The 19,755-nt window shown below is 40.5% G+C and overlaps 1 protein-coding gene across 3 annotated transcripts in view; it reads left to right on the top strand.

Moving 5' to 3' along the window:
• RRAS2 (RAS related 2) overlaps window positions 1-19,755 on the top strand; it is a 77,197-nt gene that overhangs the window by 45,656 nt on the left and 11,786 nt on the right. Inside the window, exons 1-2 of one of the 3 annotated variants that reach the window (XM_070383985.1) lie at window positions 18,799-18,886; window positions 19,452-19,591. Coding sequence is in view for 1 of the 3 variants with exons in the window: in XM_070383984.1 (XP_070240085.1) it covers window positions 18,799-18,886 (88 nt within the window). In the remaining 2 variants the exon portion in view is untranslated. Of the gene's footprint in view, window positions 1-18,798; window positions 18,887-19,438; window positions 19,592-19,755 lie in introns of those variants that run through there. The other 2 variants (XM_070383986.1, XM_070383984.1) reach the window with 2 other exon arrangements.

Here is a 19,755-nt window from a genome sequence, read left to right as displayed (position 1 = left end):
CCTTACCAAGACCTTCAAGTTTTTGCCCGCCTCCCTGTGAACTTTGTGAACTTGTTTTGTTTGTTGTACTGTAGCCATGCCAGCCTTCTTGCTGTTCCTCCAGTGTGTTACACTTCCTCTCACCTCACTGCCTTTAAATTCATGTCCTGGTCTACCCCCAGGTAGCAGCATGGCTCATTCCCTCAATTGATCCAAGATTCTCTCAGGTGTCATACTGTCCCTGTCTCCTTCTCAGCCATTGTTTGCAGTATCACATCCTCCTCTCTAGCCCCTGCTACTGTCAGCCCCCGAGTTCTTCAGACTTTTTATCACCTCTGACATGTTAATGTTTGTTGATGGTCATCTGCCAATAAACTGCAAGCCCCCTGAGAGCTAGAATTCTACCCTCAGCTCCTGATGCATTGTAGGTGCTCCACTAGCATCTGTAGATTGAGTGGGTCAGTGAAGCAAGGAAGATTCACGTAGAAGTTTTAAAAGTTTAGTAGAATGTGAGCTGGAAAAGTCATCACGTTCTTTTACTTCTGATTTTGCTTTTGTAGGCTCCTTTTCTGCTCTAAAAGAGATGAGAAATGAAAATGGCGTGTAGGATATTCATAGGTAGCAGTGGATGAAGGGGAAAGGAAATGAAAAAGGAAGTACAACCCAGGCTCTGGGGAGCAAAAATTATAGTCAGAAGTGAGTTGGTCAGCTCCCTGCTTGCTGGGCAGACTTTCTAAGTTTGGAGAGGAAGAGAACCAACTTTCAGATGTCCATTTTGAGCTAGGCAGTGTGCTAAGTACTTTCACCTTCACAGTAGCCCTTTCAAATAAGAATTATTATGGCCATCTTATAGGTCAGAAAATTGAGTTTTAGGAGATTAAATCACCTTTCCCAGATCACATAGGTAATACCTCCGCTTTAAAGTAATGAAACATGATGTCAGTGATGCTATTTGCTGCAAAGCCTACAGCTAGAAAGTAGCAGGAGCCTAGGGCTCATGATCTGATATTGTTATGCCACAAACTTAAAGACATTTTCAATAGCGCCTGCAAATTAGATTTGACACACTGTAGGAGCTAAATATGTCAAAATAAAATTAGAGAGCTGGAAAGAGTCTTTCAAGACATCATGAAGAGGAAATTCCTCATTTACAGCTAAAAGCCAAGAAAGAGGTTGACTCATCTAAGAACATTCATCTGGTTGTCAAGCTGGGACTAGAATCTAGGTTTCCTCACACTCCCGTGCTGTGTCTTTGTTACTTAACGGTTGATATTTAATCTGTCTGGGTCTTTACCCTTGATTCCCTCTTTCATTCACATGTTTCAAGTTTTCAAACCTACAAATTACTTTTCCCTCCCACTCGTGTCTCCCAGCAACCTCTTGTTTTCTACAGGTAATTGAAGTTAACAGTTTCTTGTGTATCTTTCCAGAGATGTTTTATATATGTAAAGCAAATATATAAACTGTGTGTTTATTTAATGACATATCATGGGGTTTACTCCATATTAACAGGTGAAGTCATTTTTCTACTTTTCTTTGTAAAATTGTTTGCATTGAGTGTTTCTTAATTTAGCCAGTCATTTACTGAAGGACATTTTACATTTTTCCAGTTTTTAAAAGTTAAGAACAATTCAATAATGTTATTTTTATACACAAATGTATCAGTAGGATAAATTTCTCTAAGTAAAATTGGTAGATCAAAGAGTATATGTTTTTGTATTTTTTTTAATATTACCATACTTAGACCTTTTTTTCTTAACATAGAAATTGAATATTTTCATTTTGAATAAGATTTTTTTTTAACTGTTCTTTCTATTTGACAATAGTTTATAATTGAAAAAAGTAACATTTTAAGAGTAACAGCATTTCTTTTTAAACTGGTACACGCTGTATGCTTTGATGTGAATATCACAGGTTAAAGAAGTATAATGGGCTCGGTATTGCTTTGGAGTCAGACCTGGATTTGGATTTCCACCAGCCTACTGACTTTGTGACCTTTGGCAGGTCACTTAACTGCCGAGTCTCAATGATCCTATCTGTAAAGTGGGAATAACACTAACCTTGTTGTCTAGAACTGCTGTCTTTCATTGATTCTAACTCACACATTGATTCTAACTCACACAGCATTTTAGTACTGACATTGAGATGCTTCATAATGAAAGATGTGCCATAGTTTTAGCAATTTTTTTCATTCTTGGCATATGAAATAATGAGGGTCTTATAACTGATGCTGTCTTAGATTTGATGAAGTAGGGTGATTGCAAATACTGCCACAAGGGAACTGTGCTAGGGCATCCTATAGGCAGAGGAGGTTCAGGGTTGGAGAGGGTGTGGATGGGTGTTAGGGGAGTGGGTTTGGCATTGGAAATTGCAGATCCACCACATAGTGGGAGGAGAGTGCTACTGATTGGAACACAGGAGCAGATATTACCCACAAATGTGATACATAGAAGTTGGAATTGTGGCAGATTGTTGGTAAATAATAGGACTTTGGCCCATGTTTGAGATTTAGGAAATATGGATTAACTTTTGGCAGGAAGACTTTATAAATTAACGTGATTGTTTTAAAGTAGGAAAAAGTTTGACAGACATTTCTCCAAAGATATACAAATGGCCAATAAGCATGTAAAATGATGTTCAGTGTTCCATTGGGGAAATGCCAATCAAAACTGCAAAGAGGGACTTTCCTGATGGTTCAGTGGTTAAGACTCCATGCTTCTACTGCAGAAGGAGCAGGTGTAATCCCCTGGTCAGGGAGCTGAGATCCTCTGTGTCCCACACTGTGGCCAAATAAATATTGCGTTGACAAAAAAGTCCATTTGGGTTTTCCCGTAACATCTTACAAAAAAACCTGAATGAATTCTTTGGCCAACCCAATAAATAAAACAAGTTAATTAAAAAAAAAACAAAACAACACTGTAAAGAGATGACTGCTTTGTACTAGGATGGATAGAATCAAAAAGACACATTTTCAGTAACAAGTAATGATGAGGATCTTGAGAAATGAGAGCCCTTGAACTTTGCTGATGGGAATGTAAATGGAACAGCCACTTTGGGAAACAGTTTGGCAGTTCCTCAAAAAGCTAAACATTAAGTTACCATATGATCCAACCATTCCACTATTAGTATATGCCCAAGAAAAGAACATATGTTCACACAAAAAGATTGTATGTGAATGGTCATAGCAGCATTGTCCATAATAGCCAAAACGTGGAAATGACTCAAATGTCCATTACCTGATGAACAGATAAATACAGTGAGGTATATCCATATGATGGCATATCATCAAAAGGAATGAGAAGTGAAGTACTCACATGTTTCAGCACGGATGAACACTGAAAACATTATGCTAAGTGCAAAAAGCCAGAGACAAATGACCACATATTGTATGATTACATTTATATGAAATGTCCCAAACAGGCAAAGCTATTGAGACAGAAAGTGGATGAGTCATTTAGTGGTCATAGAAATGGCAGGGGATGGGGGAAATGGAAAATGGCTCCTAATGGGTATAGGATTCCTTTTTGGGGTGGTGAAAGGGTTCTGGAATTAGTGATGGTGGCTGCATAACCTGGTAAGTTGATACAAACTAATGAATAGTGTACTTTAAAAGGTGTGAATTTTATGGTAAATGAATTATATCCCAGTAATGGTCTTAAAGGGCTTCCCTGGTGGCTCAGTGGTGAAGAACGCATCTGCCAATGAGAGATGCAGGTTTGATCCCTGGATCAGGAAGATCCCTTGGAGATTTCTCAACTCGAGATTTCTCTCCAACTCCAGATTTCTTGCCTGGGATATGCCATGGACAGAGGAGCCTGGTGAGCTATAGTGCATGGGGTCACAAAAGAGTTGGACATGACTTGGTGACTAAACTATAACAATGCTCTTAAAAACAAGAAAAAGACCCCCTGGTTCTAGAAAGAGCGTGGGTAACTTAGCAGATCATCAGAATAAGAAAAGAGTTAGAGTAGAAGAAGCCCAATTTAAATGAACTGGAACACCTGTTGATTGGAAAAGTCTGTTAAAAGGGAGAATAAATGGAGATACTGGGGTTTGGGAATGAAAAAGAAGCAATTACGAGCATTGTAGTATTGTGCCAAGGTCAGACAATTAACAAAGCTAACAGTGCTGAGACTCTGAATGTGGACCATGTAATAGTTGAGAATGCTTCTTGCCTAAAGCTGATATGGCCCTGAGGTCTCTGTGGTGGCACTGAGCCTGCAGAGGGGCTCCCAGTGTGGGGAAGACCGGATATGAAGAAGAAAGATGCCGAGATGGCACCCAGGTTAAGCCTGGACAGCTTTGTGCCCCTGGAGGTTAGGAGTTTGTTCATCTAAAATGTCCCACAGAGGCCAGCACAGTGTTGTTTAGGCAGCTGTGGCCCACATGAGGTTAGAGGTAGGGAAGGCTGACTAACTAGTAGTCATGAGGATGGGAAGGAGGGGTGGGTATGGAAACTCCAGGAGTGCAGGGTTCAGTCAAGGCAAGAACTGAAAGACTAAGAAAAACTTGTTTCTTGGTGTGAAAAAGAGAATGTCTGGGAATTACTCATATTTCCCACGGGGATGATGTGAGGCTTATATAGTTCTCTCTGTTTATCTATTATTCTTGTCTGTGCCAGTAATCATTGTGCTTTTAAAAAATGTTAATTAAAAAATTTCTTTTATTGGAGTATAGTTGGTTTACAGCATTGTATTAGTTTAAGGTGTTCAGGAAAGTGGGTCAGTTTAAAAATTTTGGTAATTCTTATCCTTAAAACTTTATTTAGGCTTTATATGTTATCTGTATAAGACCACAGTAATTGAGAAATGACAGCAAACACCTATTAAGTTCAGGGAAGTGAAATAAACTTGATCGTACTCTGTGATAGAGGCCACTGGCTTATTGTTGCTCACTGGTTTGTAAATATGCCAACAGTGAGAGATGACCATCTGGTTAGGTAGGCAACCCCTGAGTCGAGCTTGACTTGCATACAAGTGGTTCGTGTGTGTGAATCGTGGCTGTAGCCGTGGCAGGGCTGTGTGCGGCCCTTTTCCTCCTGTTGACAGTTTTCAGAATCACTCACTGGTACTGTGAATGAAAACTGTGTGATCTGATGAAGCTAACCTATTGGGTAGGCAAAGTTGTAGGGTGGTGGGGAGTGGGGAAAGAGGGAAACATTTCTTTTTTCTTCCCTGCTTTTAAAGCCTTGGGTTTGGAAGGATGAAAGCTGTGAAGAGTATAGGGAACTGGCATCATGAAATGGTGGTTTGCCCACCCCTGAATAGTTTTCCCTCCAGAGTCTGAAACTTTTCTTCTTGACCGGTGTTGAAAATGTTCCTAGAGATTGGTTTTGCTCTTGAAAAGAAAAAACGTCTGCAGGGTCAGGGTGAGCTGTCTCATACTGGCAGCATTCTCTAATTTGGACTGATAATTGTCTGCCTAGTACCTCTGGATGAGGAAATCACTAGTTTTACTTTGAGAGTGGAAGGAACAGTGGGGAGAAAGGCAAGTAGTTTTGTACCTAGAATGTTTTTAGAAGGAGGCTAAAGCCTGGGTAAGAGCGTAGTAATAGGGACTTGGGGCAGAATGAAGAGGCTGGGTGTACATGGGGATGCCCCTTGACAAGCTTTTCCTCCTTTTAAGTGTAGCTTTGGGCTGGCTCTGTACTCTGGGAAAGGAAACAAAACTCCCTTCCCATTTCTTCTTGGGCCAGATGACTCTGCTTCAGAGGTTAGGACTCAGGGTTAACACTGGCTCAGGACCATATTTCAGTGGTAGCTTTTGTGGTCTGGCCTATGGACCTAAACACAGATTGGAACAACTTTTCCCTGGGGAAATAAATGAGCACCAAATAACAGACTTTAGAAGCAAACTTTTGTGATATAACCAGTTTGTAAGTTGACTTTGTACCATACTTTTTGTAGTGCATACCAGGCCTATTCATTGGCAGCCACATACTTCACTTGAGGTGTAGATATCATCACTGAGATTGTACAGAAGTCACATGAAAGGCACGTGGTGGCTCTAGACAGTGAGACAATCAGCACCTTTGACTGAAGTTTTGTTAAAGAGAAGCTAAAAGGAGTGTAGGGTTTAGGGTAGTTTTTATTATTCTGCATTAGCATTCTGGAGGATAAATTATGGAGATCTCTGTAATTATGCATGTTAAGTGAAATGCTGATTTCAGTCAGGAACAAAAATATGTACTCAAGTGCAGGAATATCAAGCACATTGGAAACATTTGACAAAAAAAAATAAGGGAGGATGTTGCAGGGAACAAAGGTTCTCTGTGACTTGACAGCTGCTGTTAAAAAGTGACACCAGGAAGCGCCCGGTCTGGCTTACAGCTGCCTGAAGTTGCTGTAGTCTTCTCTAGTGTTACCAGAGGAATTTGCACCGCTCCTGTTTTAGCAAACAGAGGCCACTGATAGCTAACCAGGACCTTACTGTGCTCTTAGAAATTGATTCCTAGTTCTTCATTATGACCTTCATAATTACTGGGTTTTCCAACAGCAAAATATGTTGAGGCTCTAACCATGTATGTGCAGAGTACCTTGCTTAACACCAAAGAAATTCTTAAAAGCTTGAGACAGGCCTTGGATTCATCAAATCTAGCTGGACACATTTAACAGGGTTTTAACTGGAACTCTAACTTGTTTTAGTTTCTTTGGAAGCCTCAAAGACTGGGAATAAAGCAGTAGTTGCTTGGTGACCCTCATATTTCAAGGACTTGCATAGAAGATGGCCTTAAATTGCTTTTGCACATTTAGCCCATACTTTCCAGGAAGTAAAAGTGTGGAGAATTAAGGGTTCTGAGACAAGGGTATTTTTGGAGAGGAAGCCGTCAGCGGCGTGTTCTTTGCCCTTTCCCGTCTCTACACACCATGGAGTGGAGAGGATGCTTCTCTTAAGCCCCCTTCATTGAAGCCAAATGATGGGGGAAGCTCCAATAGAATCATTCTGAGAGCTTGGCCTGTATCCCCTTGTGTTTGGAGAACATAAAGATTAGTATACGAATCTGTGGACTGATAGCAGAGCAGAGAGAAAGGAAGAGGACTGTTTAGTTAGTAGTATGCACTTTAAAAGACAATAATAGGTTCCCCTGAGTTTCTGGATGGAACCAGATTTAAAAACCTTCTGAAAAGAGACACTGTGTGTCGCAGCCTAGAAGACGATGTCAGTCAGGAGAAGGTGTCCTTCGGAACCCCAAGAATTGAGAGTGTTCCAGGACTTACTCATGTCCTGAGAATTGCACGTGGAGGGTCTCACTTGTGTACTCTTCTGGAAAACCTGCAGGACCTCCTGAGAAAGTTATCATGGGCATCAGCTCTCACTGGTAAGGCCTTGTCAACCTCCCTTATTTCTCTCTACTCCTTCAGCTTCCAACCCCTAAGGAGCCAGGATAGAGGCAGTCTTGTTGGCAGTAGGAAAGATACATAATAATACGGGGAAATTGAAGATGACTGGTCTTAATATCCCTCTGCTGCTACTGCTGCTAAGTGGCTTCAGTTGTGTCCGACTCTGTGCGACCCCATAGACAGCAGCCCACTAGGCTCCCCCGTCCCTGGGATTCTCCAGGCAAGAACACTGGAGTGGGTTGCCATTTCCTTCTCCAGTGCGTGTCTGACTCTTTTCAACCCCATGGACTGCTGCCTACCAGGCTCCTCCGTCCATAGGATTTTCCAGGCAAGAGTACTGGAGTGGGGTGCCATTGCCTTCTCCAAAATTATCCCTCTACCCCAGTCCAATCACAAAACTCTCAGCTCTGTGTAGAACGGAGAGAAAGAAACTTTAATTTTAGATGAGTATTGACTGATGTAATTAAGATGTTGTACTGTGTTGTTGTTTAGTTGATAAGTTGTGTCTGACTCTTTTGCCACCCCATGGACTGCAGCCCACCAGGCTCCTCTGTCCATGGGATTTCCCAGGCAAAAATATTAGAGTGGATTGCTATTTCCTTCTCCAGGGGATCTTCCTGACCCAGGGGTCAAACTCACATCTCCTGAATTGGCAGGTGGATTCTTTACCACTGAGCCACCAGAGAATCCCAAGACGTTGTACTAGACATCTAAATTTTTTTTTTCAGTTTTTGAAATTGAAGTATAATTCGTGTACAGTGTTGTGACAATCTGCTGTATAGCAGAGTGACTCAGATATACACATACATTCTTCTTAAAATATTCTTTTCCATTATAATTTCACACCCTCTTCCAACAACACACGAGGTGACTCTACACATGGACATCACCAGATGGTCAATACTGAAATCAGATTGGTTATATTCTTTGCAGCCGAAGATGGAGAAGCTCTATACAGTCAGCAAAAACAAGACCGGGAGCTGATTGTGCTGAGATCATAAACTCCTTATTGCAAAATTCAGACTTAAATTGAAGAAAGTGGGGAAAACCACTAGGCCATTAAGGTATGACTTAAATCAAATCCCTTATGATTATACAATGGAAGTGACAAATAGATTCAAGGGATTAGATCTGGTAGACAGAATGCCTGAAGAACTATGGACAGAGATTCATAATGTTGTACAGGAGGCAGTGATCACAACTATTGCCAAGAAAATGAAATGCAAAAAGGCAAAGTGGTTGTTTGAGGAGGCCTTACAAATAGCTGAGAAAAGAAGAGAAGCAAAAGGCAAAGGAGAAAGATCAACCCATCTGAATGCAGATGGGTTCACAGAAGAGCAAGCAGTTTCACAGACACACAGAGATAAGAAAACCTTCCTAAATGATCAATGCAAGAAATAGAGGAAAACAATAGAATGAGAAAGACTAGAGATCTCTTCAAGAAAATCAGAGATGCCAAGGGAACATTTCATGCAAAGATGGGCACAATAAAGGATAGAAATGGTATGGACCTAACAGAAGCAGAAGATACTAAGAGGTTGCAAGAATACACGAAAGACCTATATAACAAAGATCTTAGTGACCCAGATAACCATGATGATGTGATCACTCACCTAGAGCCAAACATCTTGAAGTGCGAAGTCAAGTGGGCCTTAGGAAGCATCACTACGAATAAAGTTAGTGGAGGCAATAGAATTCGTGCTAATCTATTTCAAATCCTAAAAGATGATGGTGTGAAAGTGCTTTACTTAATTTGCCAGCAAATTTGGAAAACTCAGCAGTGGCCACAGGACTGGAAAAGGTCAGTTTTCATTCCAATCCCAGAGAAAGACAATGCCAAAGAATGTTCAAACTACCTCACAGTTGCACTTATTTCACATGCTAGCGAAGTAATGCTCAAAATTCTCCAAGCCAGGCTTCAACAGTAAGTGGACTGAGAACTTCCAAATGTTCAAGATGGATTTAGAAAAGGCAGAGGAACCAGAGATCAAATTGCCAACATCCGTTGGGTCATAGAAAAAGCAAGAGAATTCCAGAAAAACATCTACTTCTGCTTCATTGACTACACTAAAGCCTTTGACTGTGTGGATCACAAGAAACTGTGGAAAATTCTTCAAGAGATGGGACTACCAGGCCCACTTTACCTGCTTCCTGAGAAATCTGTATGCAGGTCAAGAAAAAATGGACTGGTTCCAAATTGGGAAAGGAGTACATCAAGGCTGTATATTGTCACCCTGCTTATTTAACTTATATGCAAAGAACATCATGCGAAATGCCGGGCTGGATGACACACAAGCTGGAATCAAGATTGCCAGGAGAAATATCAATAACTTCAGATATGCAGATGATATCACCCTTATGGTAGAAAGCAAAGAAGAACTAGAAAGTCTCTTGATGAAAGAGGAGAGTGAAAAAGTTGGCTTAAAATTCAACATTCAAAAAAGTAAGAACATGGCATCCAGTCCCATCACTTCATGTCGAATAGATGGGGAAACAATGGAAACAATGATGAACTTTATTTTCTTGGGCTCCAAAATCACTGCAGATTTGAAATAAAAAGACACTTGCTCCTTGGAAGAAAAGCTATGACCAACGTAGACAGCATATTAAAAAGCAGACACATTACCAACAAAGGTCCGTCTAGTCAAAGTTACGATTTTTCCAATAGTCATGTATGGATGTGAGAGTTGGTCCCTAAAGAAGGCTGAGCTCCTAAGAATTGATGCTTTGGAACTATGGTGCTGGAGAAGACTCTTGAGAGTCCCTTGGACTGCAAGGAGATCAAACCAGTCAATCCTTAAGGAAATAAAACCTGAATATTCATTGGAAGGACTGATACTGAGCCTGAAGCTCCAATACTTCAGCTACCGGATGGGAAGAGCCGACTCATTAGAAGTCGGGTGATGCTGGGAAAGATTGAAGGCAGGAGAAGGGGATGAGATGACTGAATGGCATCATTGACTCAATGCACATGTGTTTGAACAAGCTCGGAGAGTTGGTGATGGATAGGGAAGCCTGGCGTGCTGCAGTCCATGGGGTTGCAAAAAATCCAACACAATTGAGTGACTGAACAACATCAAATTATGATTTCATAGGATATTGAATATAGTTTCCTATGCTGTACTTTGGGACCTTGTTGATCCATTCTAAATGTAATCGTGTATCTTCCAACGTCAAATTCCCAGCCTTTCTCCTGCCCCCATTTGGCAACCACAAGTCTATAGTCTCTCAGTCTGTTTTTTTTTTTTTTTTTAATGTTTTATTTATTTGGCCACACAGGGTATTAATTGCAGCACACAGGACCTTCGATCTTCATTGCGCCATGAGAAGGAGGTTCTTAGTTGCGGCATGTGGGATCTAGTTCCCTGACCAGGGGTCGAACGTGGGCCACCTGCATTAGGAGCTCAGAGTCTTAGCCACTGAAACCAGCGTGGAAGCCCCTGTTTCTGTTTTGTATGTAGGTTCATTTGTGCCATAGTTTAGATTCCACATTTAAGCGATATCATATAGTATTTGTCCTTCTCTTTCTGGCTTACTTCACTTAGTGCTATAGTCTCTTGTTGTATTCATGTTGCTGCACGTGGCATTCTTTTTTATGGCGGAGTAGTATTGCATTGTATATATGTACTGCATCTTCTTTATTCATTCACCTGTTGATGGACATTTAGGTTGTTTCTGTGTTTTTTTTGGCTCTTGTGAATAGTGTTGCTATAAACATAGGGATGCATGTATCTTTTTGAATTATAGTTTTGTCTGTGTATATTCCTAGAAGTAGGATTGCTGGATCACATGGTAATTCTATTTTTAGTTTTCTGAGTAACCTCCATACTGTTTTGACAGTGGCTGTACTAACTTACATTCCAACCAACAGTATGGGAGGTTTCCCTTTTCTTCAGACCTCTCCAGTAGTTGTTATTTGTAGACTTTTTAATGATGACCATTCCAACTGGTGTGAAGTGGTACCTCATTGTATTTTTGATTTGCATTTCTCTAATAGTGATATTGAACATCTTTTCGCTTGCTGACTGGCCACCTTAATTATTGAAACCATAATGTTCTTTGGGCTGAAAGTAATTGAAAAGCATTTATAATTGAACGATTAGAAAAAATTAGGAGATTTACCTCAGATCTCATTAAATTGCAAGGAAAAGCTTACCCACAGAAGGGCTTTGAAGAAAGTTTTCTGCTTATAATACACTGAGTTTATTAGCTCAGTGTTTGATTTATACATCCATATGTACACACATTCATATATACTGGGTTTCCTTGGTGGCTCAGGTGGTAAAGAATCTGCCTGCAATGCAGGAGATCCAGGTTCAGTCCCTGGGTTGGGAAGATCCCCTGGAGAAGGGAATGGCTACCCATTCCAGTATTCTTGCCTGGAGAATTTCATGGACAGAGGAGCCTGGTGGGCTGCAGTCCAGGGAGTTGCAAAGAGTTGGACATGACAGAGCGACTAACACATATATACAAACATGAAAAGATGAGCAATTAGGAGGTACACATCTCTAACATCTCTAAGACCCATTTTCTCAACAGAAGAGAGTTGAGAACAAGGCTGATTTAAGGAGGGCATATTCCAGGGCCCACTTCAGGATGAGGGAAAAGGCAAACCAGAAAGGAAGGGGTGAGGGCTGCTCAGAGCTGCCCCAGGGACTGGAGAGGTGCGATCACCAGTGAGGCTGTGTGTGCCGCTCTCCTCTTCCTGCTCATCCTGGCCCACTGTGCCAAGGATCCTGATGTGCAGGGAGGCAGTAGGGTGAATTGGGAAGAGCTGGAGGTGCAAGTCGGACGGACCAGAATACAGTGCTACCCCCTTTACCAGCTGTGGGAAACTGGAGCACCTCATTTAACCTGCCTGAACCTCAGTTTCCTTGACTGTAAGATGGGAATACTAACCGAACCCCAAACCACTTACTTTCTTTTGCAAGGCCTCCAACTCTTTAACCAGAAAATGACCTCAATATGCTCTGAATTCCTCCTACCCTTTAAGGTGAGGATAGTTTGGATTTTCCCAACTTTGAATATACTGTCTTACTGTTAAAAGTTGTGATTTGGAAATATATACATATCAAGCTTTATGTATACCATGTATACAAGGCGGAGGTGAACAGGACCACAAGAAAGGAAAGAATGGAACCGTGTAGTTGTTAGTCTCGGTTTTCCTTGTTTCGTATTTTTCCTGGTACTTTTACTCCTTGTTTTATAGGCCAATAAAGGAATAAAAGATTTGAAATCTTATGAATTATATTAAATAGCAAGAATTCTAAAGCATTCATTAGGATAAGACCTGAACTTAAATCGTAGTTCTCCTTATTAGCTAGCTGGGTGACCTGGAAAAGGTAGTCTGTGCCTCACTTAAAAATTTAAGAGGGAAATACATATCTGAAGAATCTTTAGGAAAAGTTTGTGTGTATCATTTTTAAACTGCATGTCACAAAGCAGATGCTTAATAAATGATGACTCCTGTTATTGATTGAGGATATTTCATTTTTTAAAAAAAAATGGGAGCAGTGGAAGCAGGAATGGAGGATGAGAATGAGTGGGCTTTACCTCCAGAGAGGGTGAGTAGAGCAGGAGTGTTGGCCAGAAAGCCTGGAAACTTGATTTTAGTGCTGGATCCATTTGATCTTTAAACATTAGGCAAGTCCACTCTACCTCTGACAAAAATCTGTCCTCATAGAGCTTGTATTCCAGTCAGGTTGAAGGAATGATGGACAGTAAAAGAGAAAAAATAAAATATAAAGAGAACTACAAGATATTCTGACCAAAAAAAAATCATCAGGTTTCTAGGTGAGTTAGTTGGTCTTGAGTAGAGTGAGGGGAAAGCTTAGGATTAAAAAGGATCTAGTATATTCTTCCTTTGATTTGACCCTTCATGTAGTTCTTAACGTACTACCACCAGATTTAAAAAAAAATTTTTAATAATATATGCAGTGTATAATTATATAGTGATCACTATAATATATTCTTGTATACACATTACCCAGATTCGGGAGTTGTCGAGGTTTTCCCACACTGTTTAACCAGTTTCCTTCCCCTGCTGTCTCCCTTTCCCCTCCTCTTTCTGACCCCGTGAGTTTAGAGGACTCCGAAGAACACTGCTGTGCTCAGAAATGCCCTGGCACTTGTTTACAGCTCCCCAGTGGCACCTCAGGTCTAAGCTCACTGGACTTGAATCAGTGAGCTGGGTTTTCTGAGTTTCCCAAATTCTCCAGGAAATTCATTACCCGTCCCAGGGTGTAGACCAGGCACCGCTCCGTGGCAGTGTTTGGGAATTGCATTTTCACCAGGACCTTGGTGCCTGGAGAGTGACTTGTCACTTCTGCCACTAATTGCAGAAGTTACATCAGCTTATTTTCTTTCCTCCCAGTCCCCTCCTTATCTTCCTTAAGGCAGCTCGTTTGAATGGGAAAAGAATGAAGTGGCAGTTCTCTTAAGTTAAGTAGAGCTTCTATTTATTGTGCGGCAGGAAAAACATCCCTAGCTATCACTATTTGTTATGGTTTGGACAGTCCTACTCAGACCATATTTTATCAGGGAAAATTTCCCTGTCTGAATGGGACAGCTTCCCTAATCTTAAGCTTTTCTCCATAATTCCGAGCAACCCTAAAGAGACTTAGGTCCACATTTGCCCTTCTTATTACCTGGAAGGCATCCCACCTATTGAAAAGAGGTATTCCTTTCTTTCTAGTTGGGATCCTTCTCCATGCATCTTTTCCTGTGATTTCAGGAAAGCGTACTGCTTTCTGCACCTGTGACTCTCACTCCTCCTCTCAGTGGGCTGAACTCTATAGTCCACTGCCCTTCCGGAGCCTCTGCTGTCTTCCACAATGCAAGACTGTATTTTTTCACCTTGTTTTCTGCTACAAAATACCTGTCTGGGGCTGTTGGTAACTTTTTTCAGCCTCAGGGGAGAGACTGTTTTCTCTTCAATTGCTGGGACTCTGTAAGTGAAGGCACACACAGTTACTATGTATTCCTGCAGCATTACCTGCTTACACTTGGTTGCCTTCTGAACAAGCATGTTACTGGCATTTCCTGCTAATTTCTGTTCTTTGGCCAATACCTTTAATACTCCCCATTCCCCTTGTCCCAATTACAACACAGTTGCTAGTTGTGTAAAAAGCAGTGGGTTCCTGTGTAAGTAGGGACCTTGTCCCTGTGCTGTGCTTAGTCGCTCAGTCATGTCTAACTCTTTGCAACCCAATGGACCATAGCCTGCCGGGCTTCTCTGTCCATGGGTTTCTCCAGGCAAGAATACTGGAGTGGGTTGCCACGTCCTCCTCCAGGGGATCTTCCCAACCCAAGGATCGAACCCAAGTCTCTTGCATTGCAGGCGGATTCTTTACCATCTGAGCCACCAGGGATGCCCCATAAATGATTGTTGAACAAGTGAATGAAACCAAGAGCAAGAGCAATCGGCAGAAGGGATTCAGGTAGTGAAGAATACCACTTTGGTGAACAACACACATCAAACTGGAGAGCTTTGTGAACTGTGTAAAGAAAGTGCTGATTCCTAGAAACAACGGGGAACCATTAATATATTTTATAGAGGAGTAGTTTGTACACATACAAAATGCACATATCTTAAATGTACAGCTTGATGAGTTTTTACATATGTGTTATATATACTTGTGTAATTACTGCTGAAGTCCAAAGAAATATTTCCAGAACTTCAGATGGGGAGCTTTTATCTTGATTCACAGCATTTTGGAAAACAAGTCTAGTCTGGTATAACTAGGATTGGAATTACAATAGCCGTTCCTGGTATTAGGTCATGTTTTCAGTTGAATAAAAACTCTAGTTCATACCATTTAACTACATGACAGAACAATACACTGACCAACATTTATTAGTCATCAGTGTGTGTTGGCACTTTATAATCTTTACTTCATTTTATCCTTTCCATGGGGTTGTGTTACTATCCTGTTTTACAGATGCTGAAGGTTAAAGAGGTAATTTGCCTTAGGTTCCACAGCTAGAAAGTAGTAGAGTTAGAATTAAATCCAGCACTCTCCATCACCAGAGACTGATCTCCTGTTGGTGATCTGCTGCCTCAAATATCTGGGACCCAAGTTTAAGTAACAAAAATATTAAGTCTTTGGGATAGGAGGTGATGATTTATCTTTCCTACCTGCACAGGATGAATGCTAGTTTTAGGCGCATTATGACCTGTGGCTTATTAGAATTGTGAGAGGGAAATGGGTCTTTGGTTATGTAACAGAGTAATGTTCCTTAAGATGGATCTCTTATGAGGGGCAATGATGCTTTTAGTGAAGATGGTTCTTTAAAATCTATATATAGCAAGGTCTCTGCAAATTTTGAAAATAGGACATAGCAAAGATGAAATGTAGACCTAAATACCCAGAAATTGCAACAGTTAACTCATATTAAACATTAATGAGTGGGATAAATGCATGCCAGTCTTGGTGAAGAGGCAAAATTCTTATAACATTAAGATTGTATTTCAAGAGCCAAGACATCTAAAGAAAATATGTAACTTCCATAGTCACAGAAAGGAAAAACAATTGTCCTCAGCGTTGCTTAAACCAACAGTCCTCTATATGTGTTATTTTCTTAATTTGGTATCACAATGCAAAGAAACCCATCACAGCGGAAGTCATACATGACTTGAACATTTGAAAAAAATATACTTAATATTTGTCCATTGTGTTTTCAGACAAACTGGGAGGGTCATTTTGGCACATTAAGGGATAACTTGGGAGTCGTCAACGAAGCTTAGGTTTTACAAGATGAAAGCATGGCAGCAAGTGTCAGGTTACTGTGGAGAAACATGTTTCAGGAAACTTAAGATTTAAATACTGTGCTTTATCCAGGTTGTTTGGTGAAAGACTGCTTTCTGTGTTGTTTAGAATAGTGGGTACAAAGAATATGTTGCCAGTTGTATTTACTTTTAGAAGAGATGTGGGTTCCAGAGAGTCAGTTCAAAGATTGTTTTGATATCTGTTTATTTTAAAATGGGGATGGGGTGGTGATGGAAATGGCTTTCTACTCAAAGCCCCTCCTGTTGGTAATTAAAAAAAAAAAAATCAGTTCAGGTCAGTCACACAGTCATGTCTGACTCTTTGCGACCCTATGGACTGTAGCATGCCAGGCTTCCCTATCCATCACCACCCGCCAGAGCTTACTCAGACTCCTGTCCATTGAGTCGGTGATACCATCCAACCATCTCATCCTCTGTTGTCCCCCTTTTCCTCCCACCTTCAATCTTGCCCAGCACCAGAGTCTTTTCAAATGAGTCAGTTCTTGCATCAGGTGGCCAAAGTATTGGGAGTTTCAGCTTCAGCATCAGTCCTTCCAATGAGTATTCAGGACTGATTTCCTTTAGGAGGGACTGGTTGGATCTCCTTGCAGTCTAGGGGACTCTCAAAAGTCTTCTCCAATACCACAGTTCCAAAGCATCAATTCTAAAGCACTCAGCTTTCTTTGTAGTCCAACTCTCATATCCATACATGACTACTGGAAAAACCATAGCTTTGACTAGATGGACGTTTGTTGGTAAAGTAATGTCTCTGCTTTTTAATATGCTCTCTAAGTTGGTTGTAGCTTTTCTTCCAAGGAGTAAGCGTCTTTTAATTTCATGGCTGCAGTCACCATCTGCAGTGATTTTGGAGCCCAGAAAAATAAAGTCTTTCACTGTTGCTATTGTTTCTCCATCTATTTGCCGTGAAGTGATGGGACCAGATGCCATGATCTTCGTTTTCTGAATGTTGAGCTTTAAGCCCACTTTTTCACTCTCCTCTTTCACTTTCATCAAGAGGCTTTTTATTTCCTCTTCACTTTCTGCCATAAGGGTGGTGTCATCTACATATGTGAGGTTATCGATATTTCTCTTGGCAATCTTGATTCCAGCTTTTGCTTCTTCCAGCCCAGCGTTTCTCATGATGTACTCTGCATTTAAGTTAAATGAGCAGGGTGACAATAAACAGCCTTGACATACTCCTTTCCCGATTTGGAACCAGTCTGTTATTTCATGTCCAGTTCTAATTGTTGCTTCTTGACCTGCATACAGATTTCTCAGGAGGCAGGTCAGGTGGTCTTGTATTCCCATATTATTAAGAATTTTCCACAGTTTATTGTGATCCACACAGTCAAAGGCTTTGGTGTAGTCAGTAAAACAGAAGAAGATGTTTTTCTGGAACTCTCTTGCTTTTTTGATGATCCAACTGATGTTGGCCATTTGATCATTTAAATGAAGCCACCAAAAGGGAAATAGAATTACAGCTAAATTCTATATAACTAAAGTTACTCCAAAAATACAAATAAAAAATAGGAAGTATCATTTAAAATTAAAATAAATATGTAAAGTCAGGGTAGCAAGCAGATTAGTCCTTGTCCCCTCCCCCTCTGCCCCCATACGAGGAGTTTCTTTGCTGCCCTGTTCAGAGTGCTTACTTTTAAGTAGCTTTTTGGTTTGTGCACAGCTCACCATGCAGGGTTGTCTCTTCAGAACGATGTGTCCTTGGAGCCAGCAGGTCCAGTTTCCAGGAGCCCTTGCTTGTAGAATGACTGAACACCTTCAGCACTCATTTCTAGCATTAAGCTGCCTTCCTCCAAGTCATCCCTCAGATTTTGTGATGAGTTAGTGGCAAAATAGGCTTTGAGGAGGCCAGTCAAGAGGGAGAGTAAGGGAGACACTCAGAACTGACATCAGTGTCCTAGGCAGTGCCCTTCTGGATGAAGGGGAAATCAGTTGTCTTTTAGATGCGTGTTTCTGGTTTCTTTTTAAAATCTTTTTAAAAGATTGTGAAATGTAATAATCAAACATTAAGTGATTTGCTAGGACTCCTCCCGTCTTCCTCTGCTGCCTTAACTGCCCTCCTTCTGGTGATGACTTCATAAGGTGATGGTTGGGTGGCTTTGCTAACAGAAGAGGAAATAGTTGGAAAACTAACAAAAATATCAGTGAAAGAATAAGTTTGAGATTCATGCAGATTAAAAAAAAATCCTGAAATCATGTCCTTTAGGGTAATACACAAGGCAACTGAAAGGGAACTAAGGCAAGGTGTGAGAAAAGTGAAGAGACGATCAGGCATCGAAGCAGGCAGACTTCGTGTTGTCTCTTTTGTTCCAAAACTGTTACAGTTTGTTCTAAGGACTGATGCCTGCCTTTGGGTTGGAGATAGACCTGAATTACAGCTATAGGTGTGTTTCTAGTTTTTCTGGAACTTGAAATCCAGAGTTTTACTTGTATGTAAGTTAATTACGAAAAATGGAAAAAAACTGCAGTAGAGCTTTTACAGTCTTCTTACATGTTTCAGATGTGAAAATTCAGAGATGTTTAGTATCCTTTCTCCACTTGGAAGCTGCTGTGAATAGATTTCATTCAATAGGGAATTGACATAGTAGGATACACTTTAATACAGTGAAAATATTTTGATGAGTTCTGGGTAAAGTTATGTTGGTACTTGGGCAAGTAAGCATAAATTTTAAAATTATGTTATTTTTCTTACAGTCTTATTTTGTAACGGATTATGATCCAACCATCGAGGATTCCTACACAAAGCAGTGTGTGATAGATGACCGGGCAGCCCGGCTAGACAGTAAGTAAGCTTCTTTTATTTAATGGTTCATGTATCATATTTTTTTAAGTAAGCTTTGAAGTTTTGCTAGGTTAAATACCTACAGTTGAAATGTTAAATGATCTTGAATATAAGTTCATCTTTTTCATTAGTTTTAATTGATGAATCTACATGTTAGCCAATTTAAATGTAATGTAAAACAATAACTGGATTGAGAGCAGGTAAAATTAGTCATGTCACTGTAACTTGTTAAAGTTGGGTTTATTGGGACATTTGGGGAAAAAACAAACGAGGTCTTGGCTCTTCCTGCATTTTGATGAAGGCTAAAACAGGTGAAGTAAATATAGAAAAGCTTCAATATTTGCTAACTTGCTTAGAGTTTATAGCACAGAGGCCTTAGCAAATAGTGTTTTGTGCTTGGTTAAACATTCCACTCCTCCACAAGAGAAAGGGCTGTTCTTTTAACTTGTATGATTCTTTTATTCACAGAGATCAATGAATACCTCAGCACCTGTACATTCAGTATGGTATTGGGGGGTGGGGTGCACCAGCATTTCCTTCTTGAATTTACAGGTATCTTTTTCAGTTCTTTTCATAGAGGAGGTAAACATCCAAGTGACTTCAGAAGTTATCTGACTCTGTCTGCCTATATGAATTTGATATTTATAACCTTGTCATTGCTATGCTAATGTATTCTAACTACGAAATCAACCTGCACTGATGAAGGTAACTCTGCGACTGTCTGCCATTAGAATACATTTGTCTTTAGCATTGAAAATAAAGTACTAAAAGGGGAATGCTGTTTAAAAAATTGTACTAAGTGTGATGTTTTCCAAAGGATTCACAGTAACTGGGCCTGCCCATGTGAGGGAGCCATTTTTGAGAGATGA

The sequence above is a fragment of the Bos mutus genome, chromosome 15, assembly GCF_027580195.1.
Source record: "Bos mutus isolate GX-2022 chromosome 15, NWIPB_WYAK_1.1, whole genome shotgun sequence".
NCBI lineage: Eukaryota > Metazoa > Chordata > Mammalia > Artiodactyla > Bovidae > Bos > Bos mutus.
Note: the sequence above shows the minus strand (reverse complement) of the source record. Positions and strands in the feature narration are given on the sequence as shown.